Source organism: Microcebus murinus, chromosome 4 (genome assembly GCF_040939455.1).
Source record: "Microcebus murinus isolate Inina chromosome 4, M.murinus_Inina_mat1.0, whole genome shotgun sequence".
Taxonomy (NCBI): domain Eukaryota; kingdom Metazoa; phylum Chordata; class Mammalia; order Primates; family Cheirogaleidae; genus Microcebus; species Microcebus murinus.
The window spans coordinates 72,237,563-72,263,491 of record NC_134107.1 but is presented as its reverse complement, the minus strand read 5'-3'; the positions used below and the strand labels follow the sequence as shown (position 1 = coordinate 72,263,491).

At 34.1% G+C, this 25,929-nt stretch overlaps 1 protein-coding gene across 1 annotated transcript in view; it reads right to left on the bottom strand.

Annotated features, from left to right (window-relative positions):
• The window catches only part of TYR (tyrosinase), a 79,892-nt gene that overhangs the window by 42,893 nt on the left and 11,070 nt on the right, over positions 1 to 25,929 (bottom strand). The window contains exon 3 of the mRNA XM_012753461.2: positions 12,031 to 12,178. Coding sequence (XP_012608915.2) covers positions 12,031 to 12,178 — 148 coding nt within the window. The remainder of the gene's footprint in view (positions 1 to 12,030; positions 12,179 to 25,929) is intronic.

Below are 25,929 nucleotides of genomic sequence, written 5' to 3'. Positions count from 1 at the left end.
GCCATCCCATCTGATTGCTAGAGCAGACTTTTAAGACATTTTTCTGGTTTCTGAACTCACCTTCTTTCATAACCCTGAGATTTCTGCCTTTCTGAGCAAGCTTCAGCCTTGTAATCACCAGCTGGGAAGCAATCTGCTGTTCATTTCTGAAGCCCCAGGGACATGCCTTGCTGCCACCCTTCTGGTTGGACTGCTTCTGGGCTGCCAGGTTGGCAAAGCATCTGGCTTGAAGGCATGTGAATCAGGGCAGCCTTCTTAGCAGGATGACCCAGGAGAGGCTTAAGGAGCAGAGTGGAGGGGAGGCTACACTGGCAAATACAGCCAAGAAGTCATGTCAGAAGACGTAATTAATCTGTACCTGTGGAGTGAGGCAGGCCAGCCATCCCTGGAATGTATTGTTTTAGGGTTGCACCGAGCCTGGGTTCCATGCATTAGAGAGACAGACTACGGGAGAATCGGTGAGGTGCTGCCACTACTAGAAAGAACTTAGAAAATAATGAGTCCAGAACAAAAGCATTGTGTATTCTTTTTTAAAGCCCCTTATACTCTATTTAAAAGAGCTAGTCTTGTTAACATGTTAAAGTTTATACAGTGTAAACTCACATTTCTATGAGGAAGGTAGTATTATTACCACCTTTTTATAAGTGAAAAAAATGAGGTTCAGAGAGGATCAATAACTTTCCTAAGAACACACAAGAATTATGAAGTAGAGCCAGGGCATGATCACAGGTCCTCTGACTCTAGGTCTCACAGTTCTTTCATCACAGGATTGCTCTTCACAGTTAGAATCTGGTACCTAGTCTGCGAGCTCCTAGAGGTGGGTGTCATGATGGGTGCTTGCTACCTCTATCTCACTTAGTCTCTGAGCAAGTCTTCCTGTCAGGCTTACTCTTAAGAGCCCCAACCACATCAGAGAAGTATTTAAGAATCAGTTTAAACTGCTGGTCTATGTTTTTTATTTTTAAATTTCAGAATATTATGGGGGTACAAACATTTTGGTTACATACATTGCCTTTGCACCGCCCAAGCCAGAGCTAGAAGTGTGCCCATCCCCTAATCTTCTGGGCATACCAAACAACAAACCTTCCCACCTCAAATTTTTGGCCCAGATTTTTCTTTCCCTTTAGATGCTTCTTAACCTCCATGCCAACCCTCCACCGCGAGTCTGAGCTTGCTAAATTTCTTATCAACTTGTTCTATTTGGACTGCTTCCTGCTTTAATAACGACACTGCTTGACTAGTGCTCAAAATAACCATTTATCTGGATAGCTTCAGCTCCCTTGCTGGGGAAGAGTATATTCTTTCCGTCTATATACAATACATACATTCTTTCTATTAAATCTCTCTTTAAGCTTTTTATGAAGCAGCATCTCATACAAAGTACTTACCCTCTTTATAATTCTATTTATCCCTAAGATGTAATGACAATGGCACTTAACTGGTAGGATTTCTGTAATTATTATTAATAAATGATTCAACTTGTGATGCACTTAGAATTTGGTGCATAGTAAGCACGCACTAAATTTTGGTTGTATTTTTAATATTTTGGTAACATTGTAACTATTGGCTATTTTCTGAAGTTTCTTTTAACCTCACACTTCTGTGCTTTTCTTGTTTTGTTTCCAATGCATTGAATGCTTTTAATGCAAATGTCACAAATAAAAATCCTACTCATTCTTCATAAAGCCACCAGTCATAATTGTATTCCAAACAATAGAATCTAACAACTATTCATTGAATATCCATTCTATTAATACACTAGGCATGGCTCTAGGTGCTGCAGATTCAGGGGACCGCTCTTGTGGTCCCTACTTCCTTGGTGCTCTTTTTCTGTCACTCTCAAATAACCTGGCATACTAAGCCACTATTACTGTGTAAGCTGCAGTTTGCTTTATGTTACTCAGTTATTTACGTATCTGCACCAAGGGACACTAGGCAGTGAAGAACAGTATTTGGTGATTGCTTCATCTCCATGGTCTAATATAGATCATGACACATAAAGAGTACTTAATGTTTGTTGAGTTAAGATGAGTGAATGCATGTGTGCAGAAGTGTGCTTGCTTTTATTTAGGTAAGCTCTTCTTGAGTAGTTGAGTGTAAAGAAAAGTATTTCTAAAGCCCCCTTTCTGCTGCTCTGACATTTATCCACAGTGCACTAGCCAGCACCAATGCTTTACTTCCTTCTTGAGGAAAGTATAAGCATAAAAGCTCATGCTTACTTACTTAAGACAAAGTAGGTCACACAAAAGTGAAATCTGGATTTGCAAGAGTTAATTCCAAGTGGAGAATTACCAAAAGCGGAATTTGAAGATCTGCAGAAAGAAAGAGGTGATTGGAGCCATTGAATGCAGGGGTCTTACCAAGGACTGGCTGTGCTAAGATGGGGGAGCATTTCAGAAGCTGCTGTTGACAGACAGTAATGTGCAGGGTCTTAGGAAAATTGTAGCATCTGGAACTCAACTGCCTAATAGAATTCTTCATTCAATCAATCTATGAGGGGTAGTGTTCTGAAATAGATACGAGTCACCAGCAATTTAATAAAAATAGATTAAAAGGAAACAAACACAATCACAAGAAGCTTTATTCCTCTCAATTCTTTTCTTTGTTTGTCTTTTTAGTTTTGGGAATTGGCTCTATTTTTGGTATTGTTGAAAAAGTATATATATACACACACACACACACATCTATTGCAAAAAAGTTAAGAAAAATACACAAAAAATATAGCTCATGCCTAATTTTACTAACCAGAGATCCATTATCACTGTTTTTAAATACTCTTCCTTCTTACCTCTATTAATAGACACATTTGCATATATTGATACACATGCATATACTTGTGAAATGGAATATTATTAAATATCCTATTCTGTAACCTATCTTCCTTATTTAATAATATATAATAAACATTTAAAAATTCAACTATTATAAGTACACATCATCATTTTAATGGTTACTGAATTTTCCATTCCATGTAGGAGTTCACTAGATATATTTATAGGCTACTTTGTCAATGGGCAGTGGAGAATTTATTTAAACTACTTTTCCTAGCCAGTTTGCTAGTTAGCACACTATAGTTACACCTTGTTATCCCTCATTTGTTCTTTCAACTAAACTTTATGTGTGGGCATTACCCACAGTACAGAGAATATAGATAAAAAGATATGACAGATAAAATAAGGGTTGAAGTAATAATTCAAGATCTTGTAAGATAAACTAGTAATTGCAAAATTATAATACAACATCTTGAGCTGTATAGGAAAGATCAGCACAAAAATTCTTGGAGACCCAAAAGAATAGAGTAAGTGCCTTGTGGGAGTAGAGAGGTTTCACTGGCAAAGTGATGCTTGAACTACTTCTTGGCTTATAAACATCGGTGGAACCCCTAGCTGCATGCACATTAACAAGCTCCTTTAGGAAGGATGCAGAAGCTGAAGTGTCTCATGAGTGCCTAATATGTGTTGAATAAGTATTTCTCGAATGAATGTGGAAAGAATAGATAAAATAATGAGAAGGGAATCTTCTAAAACATTAATGTTCCCCGGTAATATTTACATCACTTTAATGGGACCTTTAAGTTCCAATAAAGCACTGTATTCCTTTGCAGTGCTCACTGTGGAGTCATCTAAAACCTCTAAACTTTTGAGAGTAATTCTTTGAAAAATAGTTATTCAAATTGTTAGAGAAGACTAATTATTATAGCATCCTATTATTGACTACCAACTACATACTATTTGTAATACTATTTGGTTGACTCCCAGCCAAGGTGGCATTATTACATTATCTCCATTAAGCAAACCAGAGGCTCCATGGCTGAGTGGTTAACTGACCCATATCTGAATCTAGGTCTGTCTGACCCTTTAATCCATTACCACACTATGCTGCCTACTATTTACAGAGAGCATTTAGATTCATATCTTGTGTGATTTATATAACTTCTGAGTTGGTCTGGACTTGCTCAAAAAGACTCCCATTTTAGAGAAGGGGAAAGGAAGACTCAAAAAAGCCACGTGATTTATATAAATTCCCAGGGATAGAGTAGAGATCAGAATAGATAAGGCTGTTGTAGTGTTAGGCTGATTTAAAAACTCAGATGCCTCTGTCTTTAGTTTCTTCTAAATCTGATCTTTTTATAGAAACAAAATAAACAACTCTTCAATCCATTTTTTCTCTTCGAGTGTTCAACCCTCTCTCCTCAACCTCCTCAAACCTCTCTCCTTGCCAGAAAATTTTTTACAAACCTGAAAACAGATTAGGGTCCCTTTTCAGACCTTAACCTGAATAGAGGAGAAAAATAACTTTACCTATAAACTGAACTTATCTCTTTGTCACTTACCTATTAATCATGATTAAAAGCATGATTAAGCTGTCACTAATAAAACACTAAAGCCCTGCAATTGTACTAACACATTCTACTGTCATTTCTTCAAAAAGACATTACCCACAGTGTTGTAAAGTCCAGGAAGGACCTTAGAGATTTAGATCAATCCATCCTTTTAACACACGAGAATAATGAAGAACAAAAACTTCAAGACCCTGAAGCTATGGACAAATGATTGAGTAAAATAAACCATACGAGAAAGAATAACTTCTGAATAGCAAAAAGATCATCAAAAACTTTAAAAAATAACTACCAACTGGAGAAAATATTTGTAATGTTTATAACAAAGTAACCAATTTTTAAAAAATTATGAAAAGTCTATACAGTGCAGTAATTAAAAGACAAATAAACCTAGTATAAAATAACAAAGAATGGAAACAGAAATTTTAAAAGAAAATATAAGTATTCAATACCATGTATAGGAAATAGAGAAATTCAAATGATTATTTCCCTACTTATCAGAGTATCAAAGCTTAATAAAGTTGACAGCAACTAGTGAAGTGAAGGAACAGGGTCTCAGACTCACTTTCACTCTCTGATTGTGGATGTGTAGATGATACAACCACTTTTGGAAGACAATTTGGAAATATCTACCAAAATTTTAAATGCATTTAACCTCTCACCTTCCAATTCCAATGTTAAAAATTTCTTTTTTAGTTATATTCACAAATGCCCCTCCAATTTTATCTTTCATTCTCTCTCTATATGTGTACATATAAATATATATCTGTGTTGTTTAGCATATATGCATATGTGTGTATATATCTTTATTGTTTAGCCACAAACAAAAGAGAGAGAGAGAGAGAGAGAGAGAGCATCAAAATGCCTGTTAAGGAATGGAGCAGATCTGCAGACTTATGTAGAAATATATATAAGATAGATTGTTAAGTAAAAAAACCCAGAATTATGTGGAAATATAATTCTTTAATGTATGTAAAATAAATATATTTTTATATAAACACAAGAACAGAATGGTGGAGTGAGACTTTTTTATTTTGTTTTTTCTCTACTTTTTGAATTTTATAAATATTTTTTGGGTGGTAGAATAAATTTTAGGTAATTTTCCCCAATTTGCTTCTTTATTTTTTGAAAATTAAAGCTAAAATATTTTAATATAATCTTTAAAACCAAGGAAGTCAAGAGCATATCAGGCCCCTCAAATCTGATCCTAATTTTCCCTCTACTTGTTTACGGGAACCTGTTCTTCAGCCCAGCTGAACTTTGTACAATAAGCGTTTCTCTTTTATTTTGGACCTATTCTGTTTCCCTAAGTATGACACACACTTCTCTTGTCACATCTGTAGTTTCTCCTCATTATTCAAAAATCAATCCAAGAACAACCTTTTCTAGAAAGCATTTTCTAATTCTCAGGGCAGAATTAAGCTCTTCCTTCTTTGGATTTCCATGCCATTCATTCATTCATTCATTCATTCATTTATTGACAGAGTCTCACTTTGTTGCCCAGGCTAGAGTGAGTGCCGCGGCATCAGCCTAGATCACAGCAACTTCAAACTCCTGGGCTCAAGCAATCCTGCTGCCTCAGCCTCCCAGAGTGCTAGGATTACAGGCGTGAACCACCGCGCTCAGCCCATATATTTATTAATATAGTCTGTACCATATTGCTATGATTAGTATTATTATTTTCTGTCTCTTTTGATGGACTACAAACATTTGGAGGTCAGGCATTTTTTATTCATCTCAATAAATAAGAATGGCATAGTACCTGGCATGGTATTTGGAATATAGTAAGAACTTAAAACATTTGCTGACCAAATGAAGTTTTAATGAAAATTATCTCTCCTTAGTCTAAGAGCAGTTCACAGGAGACTCATCTTTTGACTGTCCAAGGAATTTTCCATAGTAATTAAGAACATGGCTTTGTGATGAGACTGTATCATTTAACTCTTAACTCTGCCCTTTAGTAGCTATATAATTTTGGGCAAGTTATGAAACTTCTTCATCTCTCTTTTTTAATCTATAAAGTCGGGATAATACTAAAGCCTATATTATCAATTTATTGGTATTGATTAGCTTAACATTTATAAGGAATTTAGAATATTGCATAATACATAGTAAATGTTAAATATATATTTTCTTTAATAATTATTATGATAGATCCAGTCTCTGATTTATTTTTATTTTTTGCTTAAAAGTGGTAGAATTAGTTTGAGCCTTTCTTTGCCCAACATTGATATATTTTGATAGCAGACTAATTTTTCACTGGAATACTAATACTTTCTGTGTATATTAGCCTTGAGGCTTATTTCCTTGTTTTGGAAGACAAACCTCCATTCCTATCTTCAGTTCATACTTCCAGTGTGTGATTGGTTTCAATGAGAAAGAAATTGTATTACTGATTCTTGAATATCTACTTTTGTCTTGTAGGCCTCATGCTTTCTAGGCCTCAGCCCATAAATCATAATTTTTATGTAGCTTTCCCAGTTTTTCTCTCATGATTGTACATAAATCATACTGTAGTTGTTTACTTGTTTATATTTTCCACCAGACTAAGCTTTTTCAGACCACTGATTCTGTCTCATTATTATGTTTCCTCATTGCCTAGAACCATGTCTGATGGCTTAGAAACACAATAAAGCCTTAAAATAAGTTCATAACATTCAATGATATTACATTTTTCTTTTCAAGACTTGCAAAAAATAATTAAGTGGAGGCATCAGCAAGGTGACAGAATAGGATTCTCTAGTGCTCATCTCCCTACAGAAAGATCAATTCAAGCAACTATCCATATATGAAAATAACTTCATAAGATCTAAGGAAACCAGGTGAGAGATTACAGCACCTGGGTATAGTACAGACATGAGAAAATATGCATTGAATAAGGTAGAAGGAATAGTTTCACATTATTTGTGTCACCCTTTTCCCAACCCCAGGCAGCACAGCACAGAAACACATACCCTACAAGTGGGGAACAGAGAGGGAAGTGAGCAATGGAGATTGCCTTGAACTCTCAAATTGGGACCACCCCCATAAAACCCAGACCTGGGATGACTGCCATGGCCACAGACTCTAGGCTAGTACCCAGAGACAGCTTTCTGGCATGCCCCATTACCAGGCCAACCTTAGCAGCCCCAGGCTCTGGGCTGACCCTGACAGCCACAGTCTTCAAGCCTGCCCCAGTACCAGGCCAGTCCGCATAGCTCTAGTCATCAGGTCAGCATCTGTGGACCCAGCCTTTAGTCTTGCCTCTCAGATGGAGGCCCCAAGCTCACCCAACACTAGGCCAGCACCCACAGCCCCAGGATCTAGGCCAGTACCCACTCACTGAGCCTCTGAACCTGGCCTATCATGAGGTAGGATCTCACAGCCCCAAGCTTATGGCTTTCCCAGAAGACTGTCTCTGGGCCTACCTAAGTACCAGGCTGACTTAAGCAGCCCCAAGTTCCAGATTAGCCCCAGGGCCACACAGGCCTGGGGGCCCTGGACTGTGATCTTTCCCCAGCATCAGGCTGGTTCCCATAGCCCTAGGCTTGAGGGTTAACCCTGAAGACCAAGATACAAGTCCTATCCACCTGCTGACCCAGGCAGCACACCAGCCTGCCCAAGGACTCCAGGAGCAAGATCACCCTCTGACTATACCACATAGCCTTCTCAGAATATCTGGAATGGCTGGATGCTGAAGGGCTTTCCCAAAGAAAGCCAGTTTGCAGACTGGAATAAATCTCTACTACTTAAAATGTGCAGAAATCAATGTAAGGCAACAAGAACCATGAAAAGCCAAGGAGACATAACACAACCAGAAGAACACAATTATCACCCAGTAGTGTACTCCAAATAATGGAAATATAACAACTGCCTGACAAATAACTCAATATAATTGTTTTAAGGAAGCTCAGCGAACTTCAAAAAATATAGACAAACAATTCAATGAAATCAGGAAGTCAACAAATGACCAAAATGAGAAACTTGAGATTGAAATTATAAAAAAAATTAATCAAACACAAATTTTGGAGTTAAAAATGCAAAGAATGAGATGAAAAAGTGCAATAGAGAACACAAAAGCAAAATTTATCAAGTAGGTGAAACAATCTGTTAACTTAAAGAAAGAATATTTGAAAATATACGGTCAGTGAAAATAAAAGAAAAAAGAATAAAGAAAGATTGCAGGATTTATGGAACAGTGTCAAAAGAGCAAATGTTGAAGTTATGGGAGTTTTTGAAGTAGAAGAGAAAAGCAAGGGGTGTAGAAAGCTTATTTAAAGAAATAATAGCAAACTTCCCCAACTTAGAGAAATATATAAATATTAAAAACAGGAAGGTCAAAGATCTCCAACCAGCTTTAATTTAAATAAGACTACATGAAGAAATATAATCAAAGTGTCAAAAATCAAGGACAAAGAGGGAATATAAAAGCAGCAAGAGGAAAGAAGCAAATAACATTTAAGGGTGTTTTAATAAAACTCTGAGAGGATTTCTTAGGTCAGGAGAGAATGGGGTGATATAGCAAAGTGCTGAAGAAAAGTAACTTCCAACCAAAAATACTGTACCCATCAGAGCTACATTTCAAAAATGAAGAAGAGATAAAGGTTTTCTCAGACAAAACAAAACTGAGAGAGTTCATCACTACCAGATCTATCTTATAAGAAATGGTAAAAGGAATTCTTCAAGTTGAAAGAAAATAATGCTAATTAGTACTACAAAGATTTATAAACATACAAAACACTGATAAAAGTTAAGTACACAGTCAAATTAACCTGTAATAATTAGAAGATTTTTTTGTAAGTCTCATGGTAACCACAAAGTAAAAAGTTGATGATTAGTCATGATAAAAATTTTTTTCTATACCTATTGGTCATGTCCATGTCTTCTTTTGAGAAATGTCTATTCACATCCTTCGCCAACTTTTTAATTGGGTTATTTGTTTTCATACTATTGAATTGAATTACTCATGTATTTTGGATATTAACCTCTTATCAGAGGTATAGTTTGCAAACATTTGCTTCTGTTTCAAAGGTTGTCTATTCACTCTGCTAATTTGTTTGCTGTGCAGAAGCTTTTTAGTTTGATGTAATATCATTTACTTATTTTTGTTTTTGTTTTCTGTGCTTTGGGGGTTATATCCAAAAAATCATTACCCAGAGCAATGTCATGCAGCTTTTCTCCTATGTTTTCTTCTAATAATTTCACAGTTTCAGGCTTTACATTTAAGTCCCTAATTCATTTTGAGCTAATTTTTGTGTATGGTGTGAGATAACGATCTAATTTCATTCTTCTGCATGTGGACAACCAATTGTCTCAACTTGATACAGTGGGACACAAGCACACAATGGGAAAAAGATAGAGGAAGTCAAAAGTCACCTTTATTGAAAATCAATTGAAAGTAAATATTTGGATTTATTTCTGGGCTTTCTATTTTGTCCCATTTGTCAATGTGTTTGGTTTTTATAGTAGTATAATGCTGTTTTAATTTCTATAGCTTTGTAGCATATTTTGAAATCAGGTAATCAGGTAGTGTGATATTTTCACCTTTGTTCTTTTTACCCAAGATGGCTTTGGCTATTTGAAGTTGTTTTTTTCTTGGTTCCATATGAATTTTAGGACTTTTAAAACTATTTTTGTAAAGAATATCTTACGTATTTTGCTAGTAAGTGCATTGGATCTGTAGATTGCTTTGGGTAATATAAACATTTTAACAATATTAATTCTTCTAATCTTTGAGCAAGAGGTATCTTTCCACTTATCTGTGTGTTCTTCAGTTTCTTTCTTCAGTGTTTTATAGTTTCCAGTGATTCATTTTCTTGTTTAAATTAACTCCTAAGTATTTTACTTTATTTTTTCATGCTATTTTAAATGGAATTATTTTCTTAATTTATTTTCCAAATAGTTCATTATTAGTGTATAGAAACTGTCTTGATTTTTGAATGTTGTATCTGTATCCTGCAAGTTTACTTAATTTGTTTACTAGTTTTAACAGGCTTTTTGGTAGATTTTTTAGGATTTTCTGTGTATAATGTAAGACCCTGTTATCCAGAAACAGATAATTTAACTTCTTCCTTTTCTACTTGGATACCTTTTCATTTCTTTTTCTTGTCTAATTGCTCTGGCTAGGACTTTCAATACTATATTGAATGGAAGTGACAAGAATGGTCATCCTTTATTCTTTAGAGTTTATGAGATGATTCTAGAAATGTAAACATGCCAAAAATTCACAAGGACAACAATATAAGATGACACCTGAAAAGTATTCAATCTCTCTTTTCTGAGAATATTTTATTCCAACACTTTCCTTTCTACTTTACATATGAGCATAGGTGGTTGTGATGTTGGTGTTGCTATCATCATTTTGGTGCTCTTACACATTCTTATAACCTGATGTCTGAATGAAACATAACATGGAATATTACTTAATTCCCATTATATGAAAGATGTTATAAAGGCAATAAAAATCTGCCTAATGGTTTCTCAAGCTAATGGTCACTTTTTTATTTGTTTGATATTGTGTCCATGTTCCTAGGGACATGAGTGAAGTGAGGAGGGTAGTAAGTTGAGTAAAACACATAATTCTCAGTTTAAGTTTCCCTACCTTTAAAACAGGAAAAATAGTGCCTCTCATTTTTGCCAAAGAGGATGATAGTGTTACTTTAATGGCAGGTATAAATCTGTGATCTGTGCCTTTCATTCATTAGCTGTTCTGAGAAAATTACCTTAGAGGGGAAAAAGAAAGAGTTCTACAGCATTTGTTGTGATTTGATGCTTTATTTTCTCCTCTCTTCTTGAAAAATTTCAGAAACAGACTGCTGACCTTCCTCTGTGTACTTTCTTTTCTGCTATCATCACCTATGATTAAGTCTAAAACCTAATATGGCTAAGATATTACACATGTAATGGAAGAGGTTTAATAAGGGGAATAAAAGCTCCAAGAGAATTAAATCACATTAAATAGGACAGTGGGGCCATAGTGCACTTTGTCTGGAGAATTAATCATATAGTTCAGGCTAATGGGAAATATCAAAGTCTGTACTTCCTTATATATGAGGGTCTTAGGTTAAAAAAAAAAAAAGAAATAACAATAAAAATTCCAGAGGGAAAAGATATATTGACAAGAAATGGAGTAATTTAGTGCCCTACCCAGATGACTTTAAATCCCTTGTACCAGCTCTGTGTGCCCATCTCCCTGCTTCTTCAATCTTTGCTCTTAACTACATGCCCCTGCAATCTTTAGAAACCTGCCTTTGGGTACTGGAGCCACAGAGCCCATCTGGAATCAGGCTAGTGCCTCGGAGTTTTACATCCTCTACTGCAGGGCAACTTGTAGCCAATGGTTATTTAGTATGGGCGTACAAAGACTCATCTTCTTTGTCTTAAGGTAAGACAAACAGATGTACTTTATACTCTACCAAGATCTGGTAGAGTCTGGGACTTAAACTAAAATTGTACCTTTATTTGGCTTTTTTCCCTTTCTTATTCTGCCTTATTCACTTCCTTACTGGTTTATCTTTAATAAAATATTTTTTTTATATAAAACATTTACATCCAAATCCTTAGTGTAGGATCTGGTTTTGGTTGAACCTAATCTGAGACAATAGACCATCATAATTTTGTGCCCTTTATGTAATAAATAAAGTTACATTTGATAGAAATCCACTACATTTACATCCAATAAGCACATAATTTATAAAAAGTTATGAACCAACCTGTCGACAAAGGCATGATGAAGAAGAAAAATGGGATCATTAGCAGATCCCTGTACCTGGGACATTGTTCCATTCATATAGATGTGTAAGGCATTGTGCATACTGCTTTGAGAGTCATCTGCTATCCCAGTAAGTGGACTAGCAAATCCTGTTGGTAAAAAGGGAATTGAAAAAAAAAAAAACAAGTTAGTTTACCTTAATGATTGAAAATTCAAGTGATTATCTGATTGATTTATAAAAATAATTAAAAGCATGATTCAAAATAATAAAATAAATAATGAATGAATTCTGTATTGGGATTCTTTACATTCTGGATACTCAGTGCATATTCAATAAATCTTTGTGGAATTGAATGGCCTTAATTTGGGTATAATGGATGGATTAACCAGATGAAATAGGCTAAACCAGTTTGTGCTCTCTCCTTTTGCTTCTGCCTATTACTCCTCTTTTCAATATAGAAAAGTTGTAAGAGCATTTTGTAATAAACATCTATTCACTCTCAATTCAATCTGTAACAGTACTCAGAGCAAATTTTTCCAGCCTGTTTTGTGTTCTCTTGCTTTCTAGTTCTGGAGAATACTTTTAATTTTGGTTTCTGACTCCAGAGAAAGCATAAAATTTGTAACTGTCTGCATTTCAATTCATCTTTGACAGTATCATCTTTGACACCAGGTCATAACGTGTTTGATTTTGCAGAATATTCATGTCACAAATAATCAGAACTCCAATCAATGGTTCTATTTGTTGCATCAGGAATAATAAGAAGAATAAGAATAATAAAAAGAGTTATTATTTTCTAAATGTTAATCGTGCTAAATGTTTCTTGTGACATATGTCCTTCAATCATTATAGCAACCTTGTTGATTAGAAATTATTACCCCCATTGGAAAGAAAACTGAGATTCAGAGAAGTTCTGAGTTTACCAAGGCTACATAGGCAGAGTTGGGATTTTAATTCATATAAGTTAGGCATTAAGATATGAGATCTCAATATTTTGTGTTCTCTCTCATATCCCCCTTAAGAAAAGTTAGAGTAAGATATCTTTATAGAGTCCATCCAGACAAAACTGAAAGTTAAAACCAGACAAAGAGGTTTGAGTAACAAACTTAAACTGTAACCAGGAACCAAGTTGGAGGAATATAGCTAAGGGCATATTATTGAATTTCAGAACTTAAAAATATCAAGCAAGTGGAAATTGTCGATAAGATTTTAATCTAAAGCAAAGTTAGGATAAAAACAGTAAAGGCACTAGTATTTGGGCAGGGGAGGTCCAGCTTTATTTCATATCAGTAAAACTGTTTTATTGGCAATCTCTTCATTTTTAAAGGGGCAGGTCTTGACATTTGCACCTGATGTCTTGTACTCTTCCATCATTGTGGCTCAAAATTATTTTACTTTCTCAGCTGGTGATTTTTCCCTCCTTTTCCCTATTTTTAAGTTTATTTTAGTCATTCTCAGATATCATACCAACTCCTGATCCCTCTGGAAGGTTAGCCTAAGAACATACATGTCCTTCTCCTCTGGACCCTCTTGTCTATGACAGCTTCAGTGAATATATATGCATGCACTTATTATGTCTAGACATTTTTCTAAGAGCTTGGCATGATTAGTTTCATATAACATTTAGAATGATCCTACAAATGTAGTACCTACATTATTACAGACATGGAAAGGAAGATTTAGAGAGGGAAAGGAATTTGTCTAAAGTTAAAGAACAAATGGGGAGGAGGATTAAGGTTAGAACAGAAGGCTGTTTTATTACAGAGTGTATATCTTTAATACAATGACTTTATTGCCTTTCCTATGTAACAATAAATCATATGTCACTGAGAAAAATGTTCTATATAGCAATGGTCTTGAAGATTTTATCTTTGAGTAGCACCAAATGAAAGTTTTAAAACCACATTTTATGTATACTGTCACATATTTTTAGTTAGGTTCCAAGTTGTTTTCTTCACTTTATTATTTTAACTTTTAATTTTTTTATTGATATGTAATAGTGCTTATTTTGGGAGTACATGTGATATTTTGATATCTGCATATAATGTGTAATAACCAAATTAGAGTAATTGAGATATCCATCACCTCAAACATTTATCTTTTCTTTATCTTGGGAACACTACAAATCTACTAGCTATTTTGAAATACACAATAAATTATTGTTAAGTATAATTTTCATACTGTACTATCAAATTGTTTTAATTGTAATTGTAAATAGTGTCAGAGGATATAATTCAAGGATATTTTAATAGTATAAATTTAAAAATAAAAATGTGAAATCATTTTTAAGAAATGTATTCACCTTAATGATTTGATGCTCACTATCATTCATACCAAAAATACCTGAACAAATTCTTCTTTTACAGTCTGAAATTTTTTAGAGTTTCCATTTTACACTTGACCTTGTATATATATGCTATTTTTCCAAAGAATTAAATCTAAATGTTATATATGTTATGCTTAAAATATTTTTTAGAATATTGCTGGGGATTGGGGAGATGTTGGTCAAAGGATATAACATTTCAGTTAGACAGGGGGAGTAAGTTTAGGAGCTATATGGTACAACATGATTATAATTAATAAAAATATGTGGAATACTTGAAAATTGCCAAGAGAGTAGATTTTAAATGTTCTCACTACAAAAATGATAAGTATGTTAGGTAAAGAATATGTTAAATAGCTTGATTTAGTCATTCCCTCAATGTATAAATATATCAGAACATCATGCTATATACCATAGATATGTACAATTGTTATTAAACTATAATTATCCTATCATGCTTTTCTGTCACCAAAATAAGTATGTAAATTAAAATTACTGTTTAAAAATTTCATGTGACCATATGTCTAATCTTCTAGATTTTTAGTATTATATAAGTGATCAAAATGATATGAAAATATTCAATATTTTACAATAATTATTAAATGTAAAAAGCAAAATTGTATTGCAAACACATATTTTAATAAAACTGGAGAAAAATTGTTAAAAATTAATTTAGATTAATTTTGATGTCTATGGATGAATGATATTCTTTGTTAGTAAGGATGGAATTAAATATAAATTCTATTCTAAGTTAAAAAAATAAATCTAACTGCTGAGAAACTTTTTTTTCATATATAACTAGATGGAAATGAAAAGATTTTTTATAGACACTGTGCTTAATTACTTGAACTTCCTTTGAGTTATATATGCCAAAAATGACATGATTCACCATAAAAATGAGTTTTTATAATCAGATCTATCAACTGACAACTCAACCAAGAATTCTTTGATGAAAGCAATTTTATAAATTATGAATTTATTTATAAATCACCTAACTTATAAGAAGCTTGTTACCTAGTAATTAAAGTTAACCACTTTAGCAACATTGGCACCCTTTTTGAATTTTGAATTTTTGAATTTTGAATTCCTCACTTGTTTGGAACCTTGGAGGTTTTAACCCTTTCTGGGAATACTGTGTGTTGAGAAAGGATTCATGTTAGGTAGGAGGTAGGCGTTTCTTCTAAAATATCAGAGAAGAGAGATTGTGAAAGGGGATGTATGGAGGAGAATCTTGAGGAGATGGCTCTCAGATTAATTTTAGAAAAGTATACTTGGGAAGATGACCTGAAAATAAAATTTCCTTAAAACTCTCTGTGCCAGGTACCCCTTAGAGAGTCTTTGTGAGCCAGCAGTTGTGTATCTATCCCAGTTTACAGATACTGCTGTAGAGAAAATATTTTTAGAGTTGAGCAGACTTGGATTTAAATTCTTTGCTACTTAATGGAAGTATGCTCTTTGTCAAGGGCATTTATCTTTTGTGAGCTTCATTGGTAAGAGAGGGAGTAACTATTACCATCTAATGGATTGTGGCAAAGATTAATTTTGGTAGCAGGTGAGAAAGCACCTAGTATAGGTCTGGTGCAAAATGGATGCTTCCTGACTAGTAACTATCATTTCTATAATTTGGTTGCATGTGAAGAATGGGTGCTCACCATGGGATGTGCTAACCAAGATTATGGGGCATTCCTCTGCAGAAGACCTTCTTTTGTCACAACTCCATGCCATCAGGGCCCCATCCCAGCACCAGGCTCTATTCTTTCCTGAACTACATTGCTCTATATAAACCTGCCTGCTACTTGCCTTCATCCAACATCAGGTGCTCCTGGGCATCTTAGAAACTAGGATGGGCTGCCATTATATGACATGTTTCAAAAAGGATATGTTTCTTTACTCACTTTTATGTTGACCAGCAAGGTGTTGCATATGGAAAAGGCTCCAATATTATTAATAAAGGACAGTACATGGAGTTTGTCAGAATATATTGTGACATGTGCTCAGAAATAGTTGAAAGGTGCTGGTTGAACCCACCTTCTTTGTGATATGTACCAGATTGTTAATATAGACAATCTTATTATGTAAACAATTTTAAATGAACCATGAATATACTGTCTCTTAAGATAGACTAGAAATGCCTCAGAAGTAGGAACAAAATTGTTTGCTTTGATTTTTCATAGTTAAAATTGAAGCCTTGCACATCTTTGTATTTAAAAGAAAAATATAAATACTTCTCAATTTTTCATTTATACATCCTACAGGAATAGGAAAGATACATTTCTCTCCATAAAACCTATAAGGGAACTTGAGAGGGCTCTATTCTGGTGCTTGTCCAGTGACAAAACAGAGAAAATGTTAAACATAAAAAACGTGAATAAATTATTTTCCATTTTACCTTTTCACATGGTTAATATTTTCAGCTGGTGAAGTCAACTTGAAAAAAACAGAAATGATTGCACCAACATTAATAGTTTTTCTTGCTGAGATTTTATTCTCTTTTGGAACAAGTCAAAAATGAAATTCTAGATACCAAATAATAATTGCATACATTCATCTTTTCAAATATCTTTCATATACATGATCTCATTTGAATCTCAAAGTTACTTGTTATATGAACATTAACATTATCCTAATTTTACAAATGTGAAACTGTAGTTTATAGAAGTTAAATAACACATCCAAATTCAAGCTAGTAATTGGGAGATCAATGAATTGAATGTAGGACTGGTTAATTCCAAAACTTGTGCTCTTTTCTGCACACCACAATTGAACAGTGTCTGTACTGACTTGCCGACACACCTTGGAAAATTCTTTTTCCTATGCCCCTGCAATGAATTTATTAGCTTGTCATTTTTATCCATTGAATTACACCAAGATGCAGAATGTATTATTGCCTCAACCTTGTCCAGACATTCCCCATGGATAGAAAGTCTAATAAGCCAGTAGGGACCTTGTTAGCAGTCATAGATGCCAAAATGGCTCAAAGTTCTTCGTGAAGGGCAGTGACGGTTTTCCAAATTACTTAATGTTAGCCTTCATGTTTACATGCTACATTCCTATGGGAAATTAATAAACAGCTTCAGGTCGACGACCAAAATAGGAAATTTCAACTCGTCAACCCATCTCTCTTTTTCTTTCTTTTCTTCTCCAATACTACTCTAGAGATTTTTTGTTTATTTGTTTTTAACATTGATGCTTATTTCTGACATCTGGAGATTCAAATTTAATTGGTTTAGAATGGTACTCAGGCACTTAGAGCTTTAAAAAAAAAACCCAGGTGGTTCTAATGTGCAACCAGGGGTGAAATTCACCAAATTAGGCTAAATTGTTCTCCATCCTATAAACCTGAACTCATGCTTCAAAAACTTTACCTCTGAATAATTATTTCCTTCACCTGGAATTTTTTTCCTCCTATATTCTGACAGCCACAAACTGCTCTGCCTTTAAAATCCGACACCACGAACTGTTCTGAAATATTTTCTTACTGATAAACTTCTCCATGTTCCCTTGAAAATGATGTTTAAAACAACCGAACAGCTACTCCGTGGCAGGCACTAGCTAGGCATTTACACATATATCACTTTATGTAATTCAGTATCTTTCTTTCTAGAAAGATGGATTATTGATGTTGCACTTTATCACACCTATTAGATTTTGAAATGTGAAAAGATGTGTAGTTAAATCTTCAGGAGAATAGAACACATTTAATTTATTGACTTTAATATAATTTTAAGTTCATCTTTTTAACCTATTTTAACATTTCATAGTGTTCCTGAGTTAGAATTGGAGAAAAGAAAACAAAACAAAGATAGAAAAATGTACATTAGTGCATCTGAAGATTGAAAGGAAGTGACTTTAGATCCCTATGCTTACATTCCCTCTAATTTACTGTCCTAATGTGCAACTTAATTGAGGAATTACGAAGTGCACAACTTCAAAAGGTTACACACAACGGTTTTAAAAGGTTGCATTTGATGGCCAAGTGCTTTAAAAAGGCTTGTAATTTCAGCTACTTGAAGTAGAACTATAAATTGCAGCTCAAAAAAAAAATTGGATCTAAACAAGTCCCTAGGTACACTGCAAGCATTAACTTTCAACCAATTTCCAGTTTTCTCAAAGTGCTGGCTCTACAGCCATAAATGTAATGAATTAACACTTATGTTTATTATGAAATACTTTTAATTTTACTCAGGAGAACCCTTCAACAAAGCAACAAGGCAAACGTACTGGTAGGTGAGTATTTCATACCCTATATTTATTATAGGATAGCTAAGATCACAAAAGCTCTACAAATGTTGTGGTTTTCAAAAGTGTAGTCCCACAGCCTGCATCACCACCTTTAAACTTGTTATAAATGCAAATACTCTAGCAGAGAACTATTGAATCAGAAAGTAGAGTGTGCACTCACCATGGGTAGTTAACAAGTTTTCCAAGTGATTCTAATACACAAGAAAGTTTGAGAACCACTGATCTAATTTTTTCACTTTATGCACAAAGACAATGATGAATCAGTCATAATTAGTTGGTCATTTCCATAAACTCAATAAAGAAATTCAATATGATTTTTTTGTGCCTTTATTTTAAACTGCTTATTATTTTAGGCATTAGACTGATTTCTCCACTTAGGAACCTCAATGTTTATGTTTTTCTCTTCCTCGTTATTTAATTGCCTCTCTACAACAAAAATTACTGTTATTATTATACTACACCTTCTGCTTTTAGGCTGTTTCCTTATGTTCTTATAGAACTTAATCCTCACAGTAACTTTGTAAACAAGATATCATTTAACCAACTTTCAGGTGGTGAAACTAAGCTCAAAGAATGTAAGTGGTTTATTTAAGGTCATTCAACAGGTCAATGGTAGAGTCAGGATTTGGGCCAACTATCTGCCAGACTTCAGAGCTCTGCTCTTAATCATTCTGTCACATTCTCTCAGGTGGTATAAAGCTACTAGCTGTACTGAAATCTAACACAGACAATTTATTTTCTGTTTCAGGTATGACAGTCCTCTTATTTCCCTTAATTATTATCATGTCCATTGAGAGAAAAGGCTGAGGCCCATAAAGTACTATCTCAGGTTAAAGAAGGTCCTATCATGGTGGTTCCCCTTCTAAATAAAAACTTCACAAGCTTCTTAGCACAGGAAGTCACTTGGATCAATCAGATTCCTGTCATAAAACTCAGAGAAGGCTGGAATTTTTGGTGGTGTTGGCAAGATATTGCATAAGGCTCAGATGCCTACCTCCTTATGGCCAATTTTTGTTTCTGTCAAATTTAATTCCCTTACTAGATTTCAAGAGTTTGTAGAAGGATATAATTTCATCTCAAAGATTGCTTTTAAAAGTCATTCTAAGTAGAAAGTATAACTCTTTGGATGTAAATTAGATTTAGGACCAATATTTTGCCAAAATAATTTTTTGTCCACTTGCGGTCTCAAGAACTAGTCTACTTTATTGTTTAGAATTTGATTTTGGTATAGAGCTAGAAAATTACAGTGTATGCATCAGCATGCAAGATAGCAACCTTATTGAATGAACTACTATTATAGTAAAATGACTTCTAAAATATTACAATTTACAAATATTGACTTATGTAATCTTCACAAGAACACATGAGGTAGGTATTGTGATTATCCTTGCTTTGTAAATGAAGGACTTCAAGCAAAGACAGGTTAAACTTAGCAAACATCATCTGGCTAGTAACAGTATCAGAATTTTAAAGGCAGGTGGTGTGATGCTTAGCTACTACTCTCTAGTTGTCTCTAAAACTTGGCCTTCTATTTGGAAGACTGTAGGACATAAGCTTCCTTGTTGATGATCCAATTTTTCCATCGATTAGTTGTGTGACCTTGTCTAGTTATTTAAATTCCTAGAATCTCAGTATCCTCATTTATAAAATGTGCATAATAATAAATATGGTATAAGGCTTTTGAGAGGAGTAATTAAGATAATTGATGTGAAGGTTTTTAGGAATTTGAAAAGTAGGGCTATAGTAATGTTAGCAGTTGTTATTAATTACAAAGTTTCTCTGGGAGTTTGTAAGGCTATAGAAAGAAATTTGTAAATTTTTTCCTTTTTCTTATTTGTATATTAACCTACTCCAACTCATTCTTGAGGGTGTCAGATCATCAATGAGAGTTTCTTTGACAAGAAGCATTTGGTTAGGTCCTTTTATTTAATAACACTTAAACTTGCCTCTTTGTGATCATAATTTCCTTTGGATTATAGTTATTTATTCATAATTTAGGTATTAATTATACTATAAATTTCAAGAAAGTGGGATCTGTGCCATATTTGCTAGTTATTCCTAGTGTATTGCAAAGTGCCTGTATGCCATAGATGCTCTATAAGTGTTCTTTGACTATATAAATGTGAGGCATTTATTTCTCTTTCTAAAACATATGGTTCCAGTTGCTAGCATAATTTTAAAATCAGTTAAGGTAAAATTTTTCATAATATTCCCATAATGTTCTAAGATTTATATCTCTGAGTGTAATGAACCATAGCTTTGAATTGACCCTTATGTTTTTATGTCAAAGGCCATTTTCTCAATAGTCTCCTGATAGAATAATTAATTGTATGTAGAGAAAGTCCTGAGGTGCTGGTGTGAAAAATAGTTATGGTGTTGTTTGGCATGGAGGAGATGACGATAGGTTTGAAGTAGTAGGCTCAACTCAGAGTGTTTCTCAACTATGTAACTGTTGGTTTCCTTATCTGTAAAATCAAAGTAAAATCTATCTCATTGTGTACTTGCAACTTTCAAATGATTGGCTTGAAAATATGCACAATATGAGGTGATCAACAAATACCAATTTTGCTCCTCCATCTCTGTTTCGCATATGAAAGTGGAAACAGAAATAGCCATTATTTTCTTACTTTAATATAGCTAAAGCCCTTTGGATATCAAAGAAGTCTATTTATGCCATGTGAATCAGAGGCTAATGGTCAGACTTACAAATTGGAAAAGGAACACTCTTTTCACACTGGGGACTTTACTAAACAGAAATCTCATTTTGTAAAAATGACATCTTTTTTTTTTTTTTCTGTCCTTGAGGTAACGGGAGCTTGCAAAGAAGAGGAATGTAAGCCATGAAATAGCAAATTTTTCTAGCCATATTTCTGAATTTGACTCAACAAAATCTGTTCCCCATCCATGGTATTGTACATCATACAGAAACTAATGTTGTCAATACAGAAACCTGCTATAGAGTAGAGCTCCCTACTATGTGTACCCTTAAAAATCACCTGAGGCATTTACTGAAAATAAGACTGAGTATGGGAACCACAATGTCCTACTATTGACTATATAAAATCTGTATTTTCATAGCTTGGTGGTGCTTGCTCCACTGTGGGGTGTTTCATGCTGTCCCTCAACTTTCCTAATCCTGGAAGGCATGTCTGGACCTCATCCTGATGAGAGCTCTCAGGTTATATCCAATCCACTGTAGACAACCTAGACAGCCACCAGAGAGGGAATCAAGGTGACTAAGTGTACCATTGCAAGAAACCACCTTTTATTTCTGCTCAGAAGAAGTACGTGTGTGTGCTCCTTGTACTAACAGCAAGGTTTTATATTGTTTGTTTTAGAGACAGGATTTTGCTCTGCTGTTCAGGCTGGAGCACAGTGATATAATCATGGCTTATTGCAGCCTCAGACTCCTGGGCTTAAGTAATCTTTGTGCCTCAGCCTCCTGACTAGCTGAGACTACAGGCTCAGGCTTTCATGCCAGGCTAATTGAATTTTTTTTGGTAGAGATGGGGTCTTGCTACATTGCCCAAGCTGGTCTGAAACTCCTGGCCTCAAGCAATCATTTTGCTTCAACCTCCCAAAGTACTGGGATTACAGGTGTGGGCCATTGTGCCCAGCCTGTATTAAAAGGAAGGTTTAATATAAAGATATAATGCCATCTTTATTGAATAATTTTTTCTGAAATTTTATATACTTATGTGTGCACACACACACATATATATACATACTAATTCTGACCATTTTCAACATCATGATGTGAGTCAATGTGGCTCTCTGGGGGTCATAAACATCCCCAGTCCCACTGCCAGGCCCACTGAGTCAGAATCTCCGGAGGAAACAGCCAGTAGCATATACTTGTAATCATTATCTCTTTTGATTTAACAAATATGCCTTTGGATATTAACTTTCTATGGTATTTCACTCTGAAATTGCAGAATAACACTTGAAATTAATAGTCTTCCCATATGACCTCATTTTAAAAAATTCAATTATTCTACCATCACAATGTTTTATAGATTAGTAAATTGTGACCAGTGGACTCTTTAAAGTGCACAAAACACTTTCAGAGACTCTGTGACGTCAAAACCATTTACCTAAGAACACTAAGATATGATTTTCCTTTTTCTGTGTTCACTTTTGCAAAAGTAGTGGTATAAATATCTTCTGGTGTCATATCATAAATCAAGGCAGTACCAACCAACTGTACTAGTACCCATTGTATTCTTTACCAGCCATAAACTTGCAGTAAAAAATGAATGAATGCCAGTTTCCCTTAAGAATTCCCTTGATTAAGCAATAAAAATATTTTTGCAAACACTGTCCTTTTTACATGTCTTTTTAATTTTCTGTCTGACAGAATGGGACATACCTATATAATATTTCTGCTGAATTTTGAAATATGGTCATCTAGTGTAAAGGCACTTGCATTGTTGTGCAGAGATCTGAAATAAATGTATTTTTTTCATGAGATATAATTTTCATTGAATGCAGAATTGAGAGTTAAACTGATTGTTGAGACTTAGGCATTTGGCAGATATTCTCTTGAAAGTGAACAAAGTCAGTCTGTCACTTAAAAGAAAACAACTGATGATATTTTTTCCCAATGATACAGTTTGAGCTTTCAAGCAAAAATTAGAATTTTAGAAAATTTGATTCCATCATTATGAGCTTGACAGAGTCTCGTCTCAATACTTAAAGATGTTTCTGATGAGATCAGTGATGATATTAATGAATATGACTTTTGAATATTTTATAATTAGATGTTTCAACATTTGGAAGATCTGCCTAAATCAGTATTTTGCAAATGACCCATACATGATGTTATGAAAGCATTCAGGGGTAGAATATCCATTCATAATGCAGGACAGGCCAATGGATTTTATTGTAAAAAATACAAAAAGTTCACTGATATGATTTCAGATTTGACAGTGCAATTAAGCTTTCAAAAATTTGCCACTTACGAAGTTTTAGTGTAGAAAAAAAAAGATCTACAATTGTCTGAATATAGTTTAAAAAATACTTCTTCCTATTCCAATTATGTAATTATGTGAAGCTAGATTTTCTTCAAGTTCTTCAACCAAATAATGTATTGCATGCAGAAGCAAACATAAGAATCTAGATGTATTCCATTTGCAAAAATAGAAAGCAGTGTCATTCCACTTAGTATTTTTGAAAATATTTTTTAAAATTATGTTATTTTTACTAGCATATAATGAATTTGTTATTACTATTTTTAATGAATCAATACATATTTTCAAAATTTATCAATTTCAGTTTTATAAATGGTAAGTAGTTGTAAACATAACCCACATTAAAAAAATACTTGCTGGTTTTCCCTAGATTGTAAGAGTTGTAAATGGATCCTGAAACCAAAATATTTGTGATCAATCACTGTAGAGATCTCAAAGCAGCCTATATATGTGTCAGACATTGTTAATTTGCTTTTGATATCCTGAAGTCTCTCAACTCATATTCATTTAATTAATATATGCATAAAAGAGTTCTACTTTTTCTTTGCAGTACTTATTGCTAATTCCATGGCATTCATGGCATTTTCCCCAAGATTTGTCCCAAAGAAGTGAAATGTTCATTAGAAGAGGTGCATTATTATTTTGTTCCATAAAGTTTTTCTAGGACCTTAAATTGAATGCTTGGAAAAGTAAGATTATCTCTTAGTAAAAGGGCATTTTCCACAACAATAAATTCAAATGATGAAAAATTAAATGAAAACTCTTGAGTATAGATAAATATATATCGTGAAGAGTGATAACCTATGCTAAATTATAGGAGAAATTAATCAAACTATTAAATATTACAGAGAAGGCAGGAGGGAAAAGGGAAACATTTCTTATGAATGTATAATAGTAGAAACTAGTACTATATTCTACAATAGTCTAAACATATAATTATTAGACACATCTTATAAATGAGAAAGAAGATGGTTGGAACTTATACTTAAATCCAGATCTATATGCCTTGAAAATCAGTGTTTCAATTGACCTTAGTAGGCCCTGTTCTAATCTAGAAAATATCTCTCTCTCTCTCTCTCTCTCTCTCTCTCTTTTCTCCACCCAAAGGAGCTTAGTAAGATAATGCTTGCCAGCACAAAGTATCAGCACCTTTTAGAGAACAAATGGCACATGCCTTAAATAAATTTACTTTACTTTTTTACTTTCTCAACATTCATATTTGGAAAGAACAACAAATTGTATACCAGTATGCCTAGAGAAGGGGAGTAGAAGAGAGAAGAGATAGAAGAGTCATTTAACATGTATAAATACATGAGTAAGACGAACAATCCCCGTTTTTCTTTGCAGAGAGAAGCCAGGTTACATCATTATTGAAGTTATTGCTAAAAGTTTACTGAGTCTAAAGTAATAATATCCTCAAACTTTAAACTCTTCTAAGTTCATTCAGAAAGAAATATAAAACTGTAAGTCTCTACTACCCAGATGTCTCAACAATGTCACTAGTTCTAAAGAAATCTGTCTCTGAAAGAATTAAAATCCCCCTACTGTTCAAATAATCATAATTTCTAGGAGGCTATTACTGCATGCTAACTAGAGAGTTTCTAATGACCAGAGGAAATGAACATATTCTGGTCCTGCCACCCTCCTGCTTTGTGAGACAAGGCATGAAGAATTAATGATTAAGAATTTTACAGGCATTCAAGAAGGTGAAAGATCTCTGCAAGAATTACAAAACACTGATGAAAGAAGTCATAGATGATGCAAACAAATGGAAAAAAAACATCTCATGCTCATGGATTGGTAGAATCAATATTGTTAAAATGTCCATACTGCCTAAAATGATTCACAGATTGATCACAATCCCCAACAAAATACCAACATCATATTTCACAGATCTAGAAAAGGTAATTCTATGCTTCATTTGGAACCAAAAAAGAGCCCAAATAGTCAAGACAATCTTAAGCACAAAGAACAAATCTGGAGGCATCACATTACCAGACTTTAAATTATACCACAAGGCTATAGTAGCCAAAATAGATGGTACAGGTATAGAAGTAGAGACAGACCAATGGAACAGAACAGAGAAACCAGAAATAAAACCATCTACCTATAACCAACTGATCTTTGACAATGCAGACAACAACATACATTGGGGAAAGGAAGCCCTTTTCCACAAATGGTGCTGGGAAAACTGGATGGCCACATTTGGAACAATGAAACAGGACCCCTATGCCTTACCACATACAAAAGTTGATTCAAGGTGGATAAAAGACTTAAATGTAAGACAGAATACCTTTGACCATGTACTGAACTCCCAGTCCCCATGTCCCACCCCCAACAGTGCTAATTTAGTTAACACTCTTG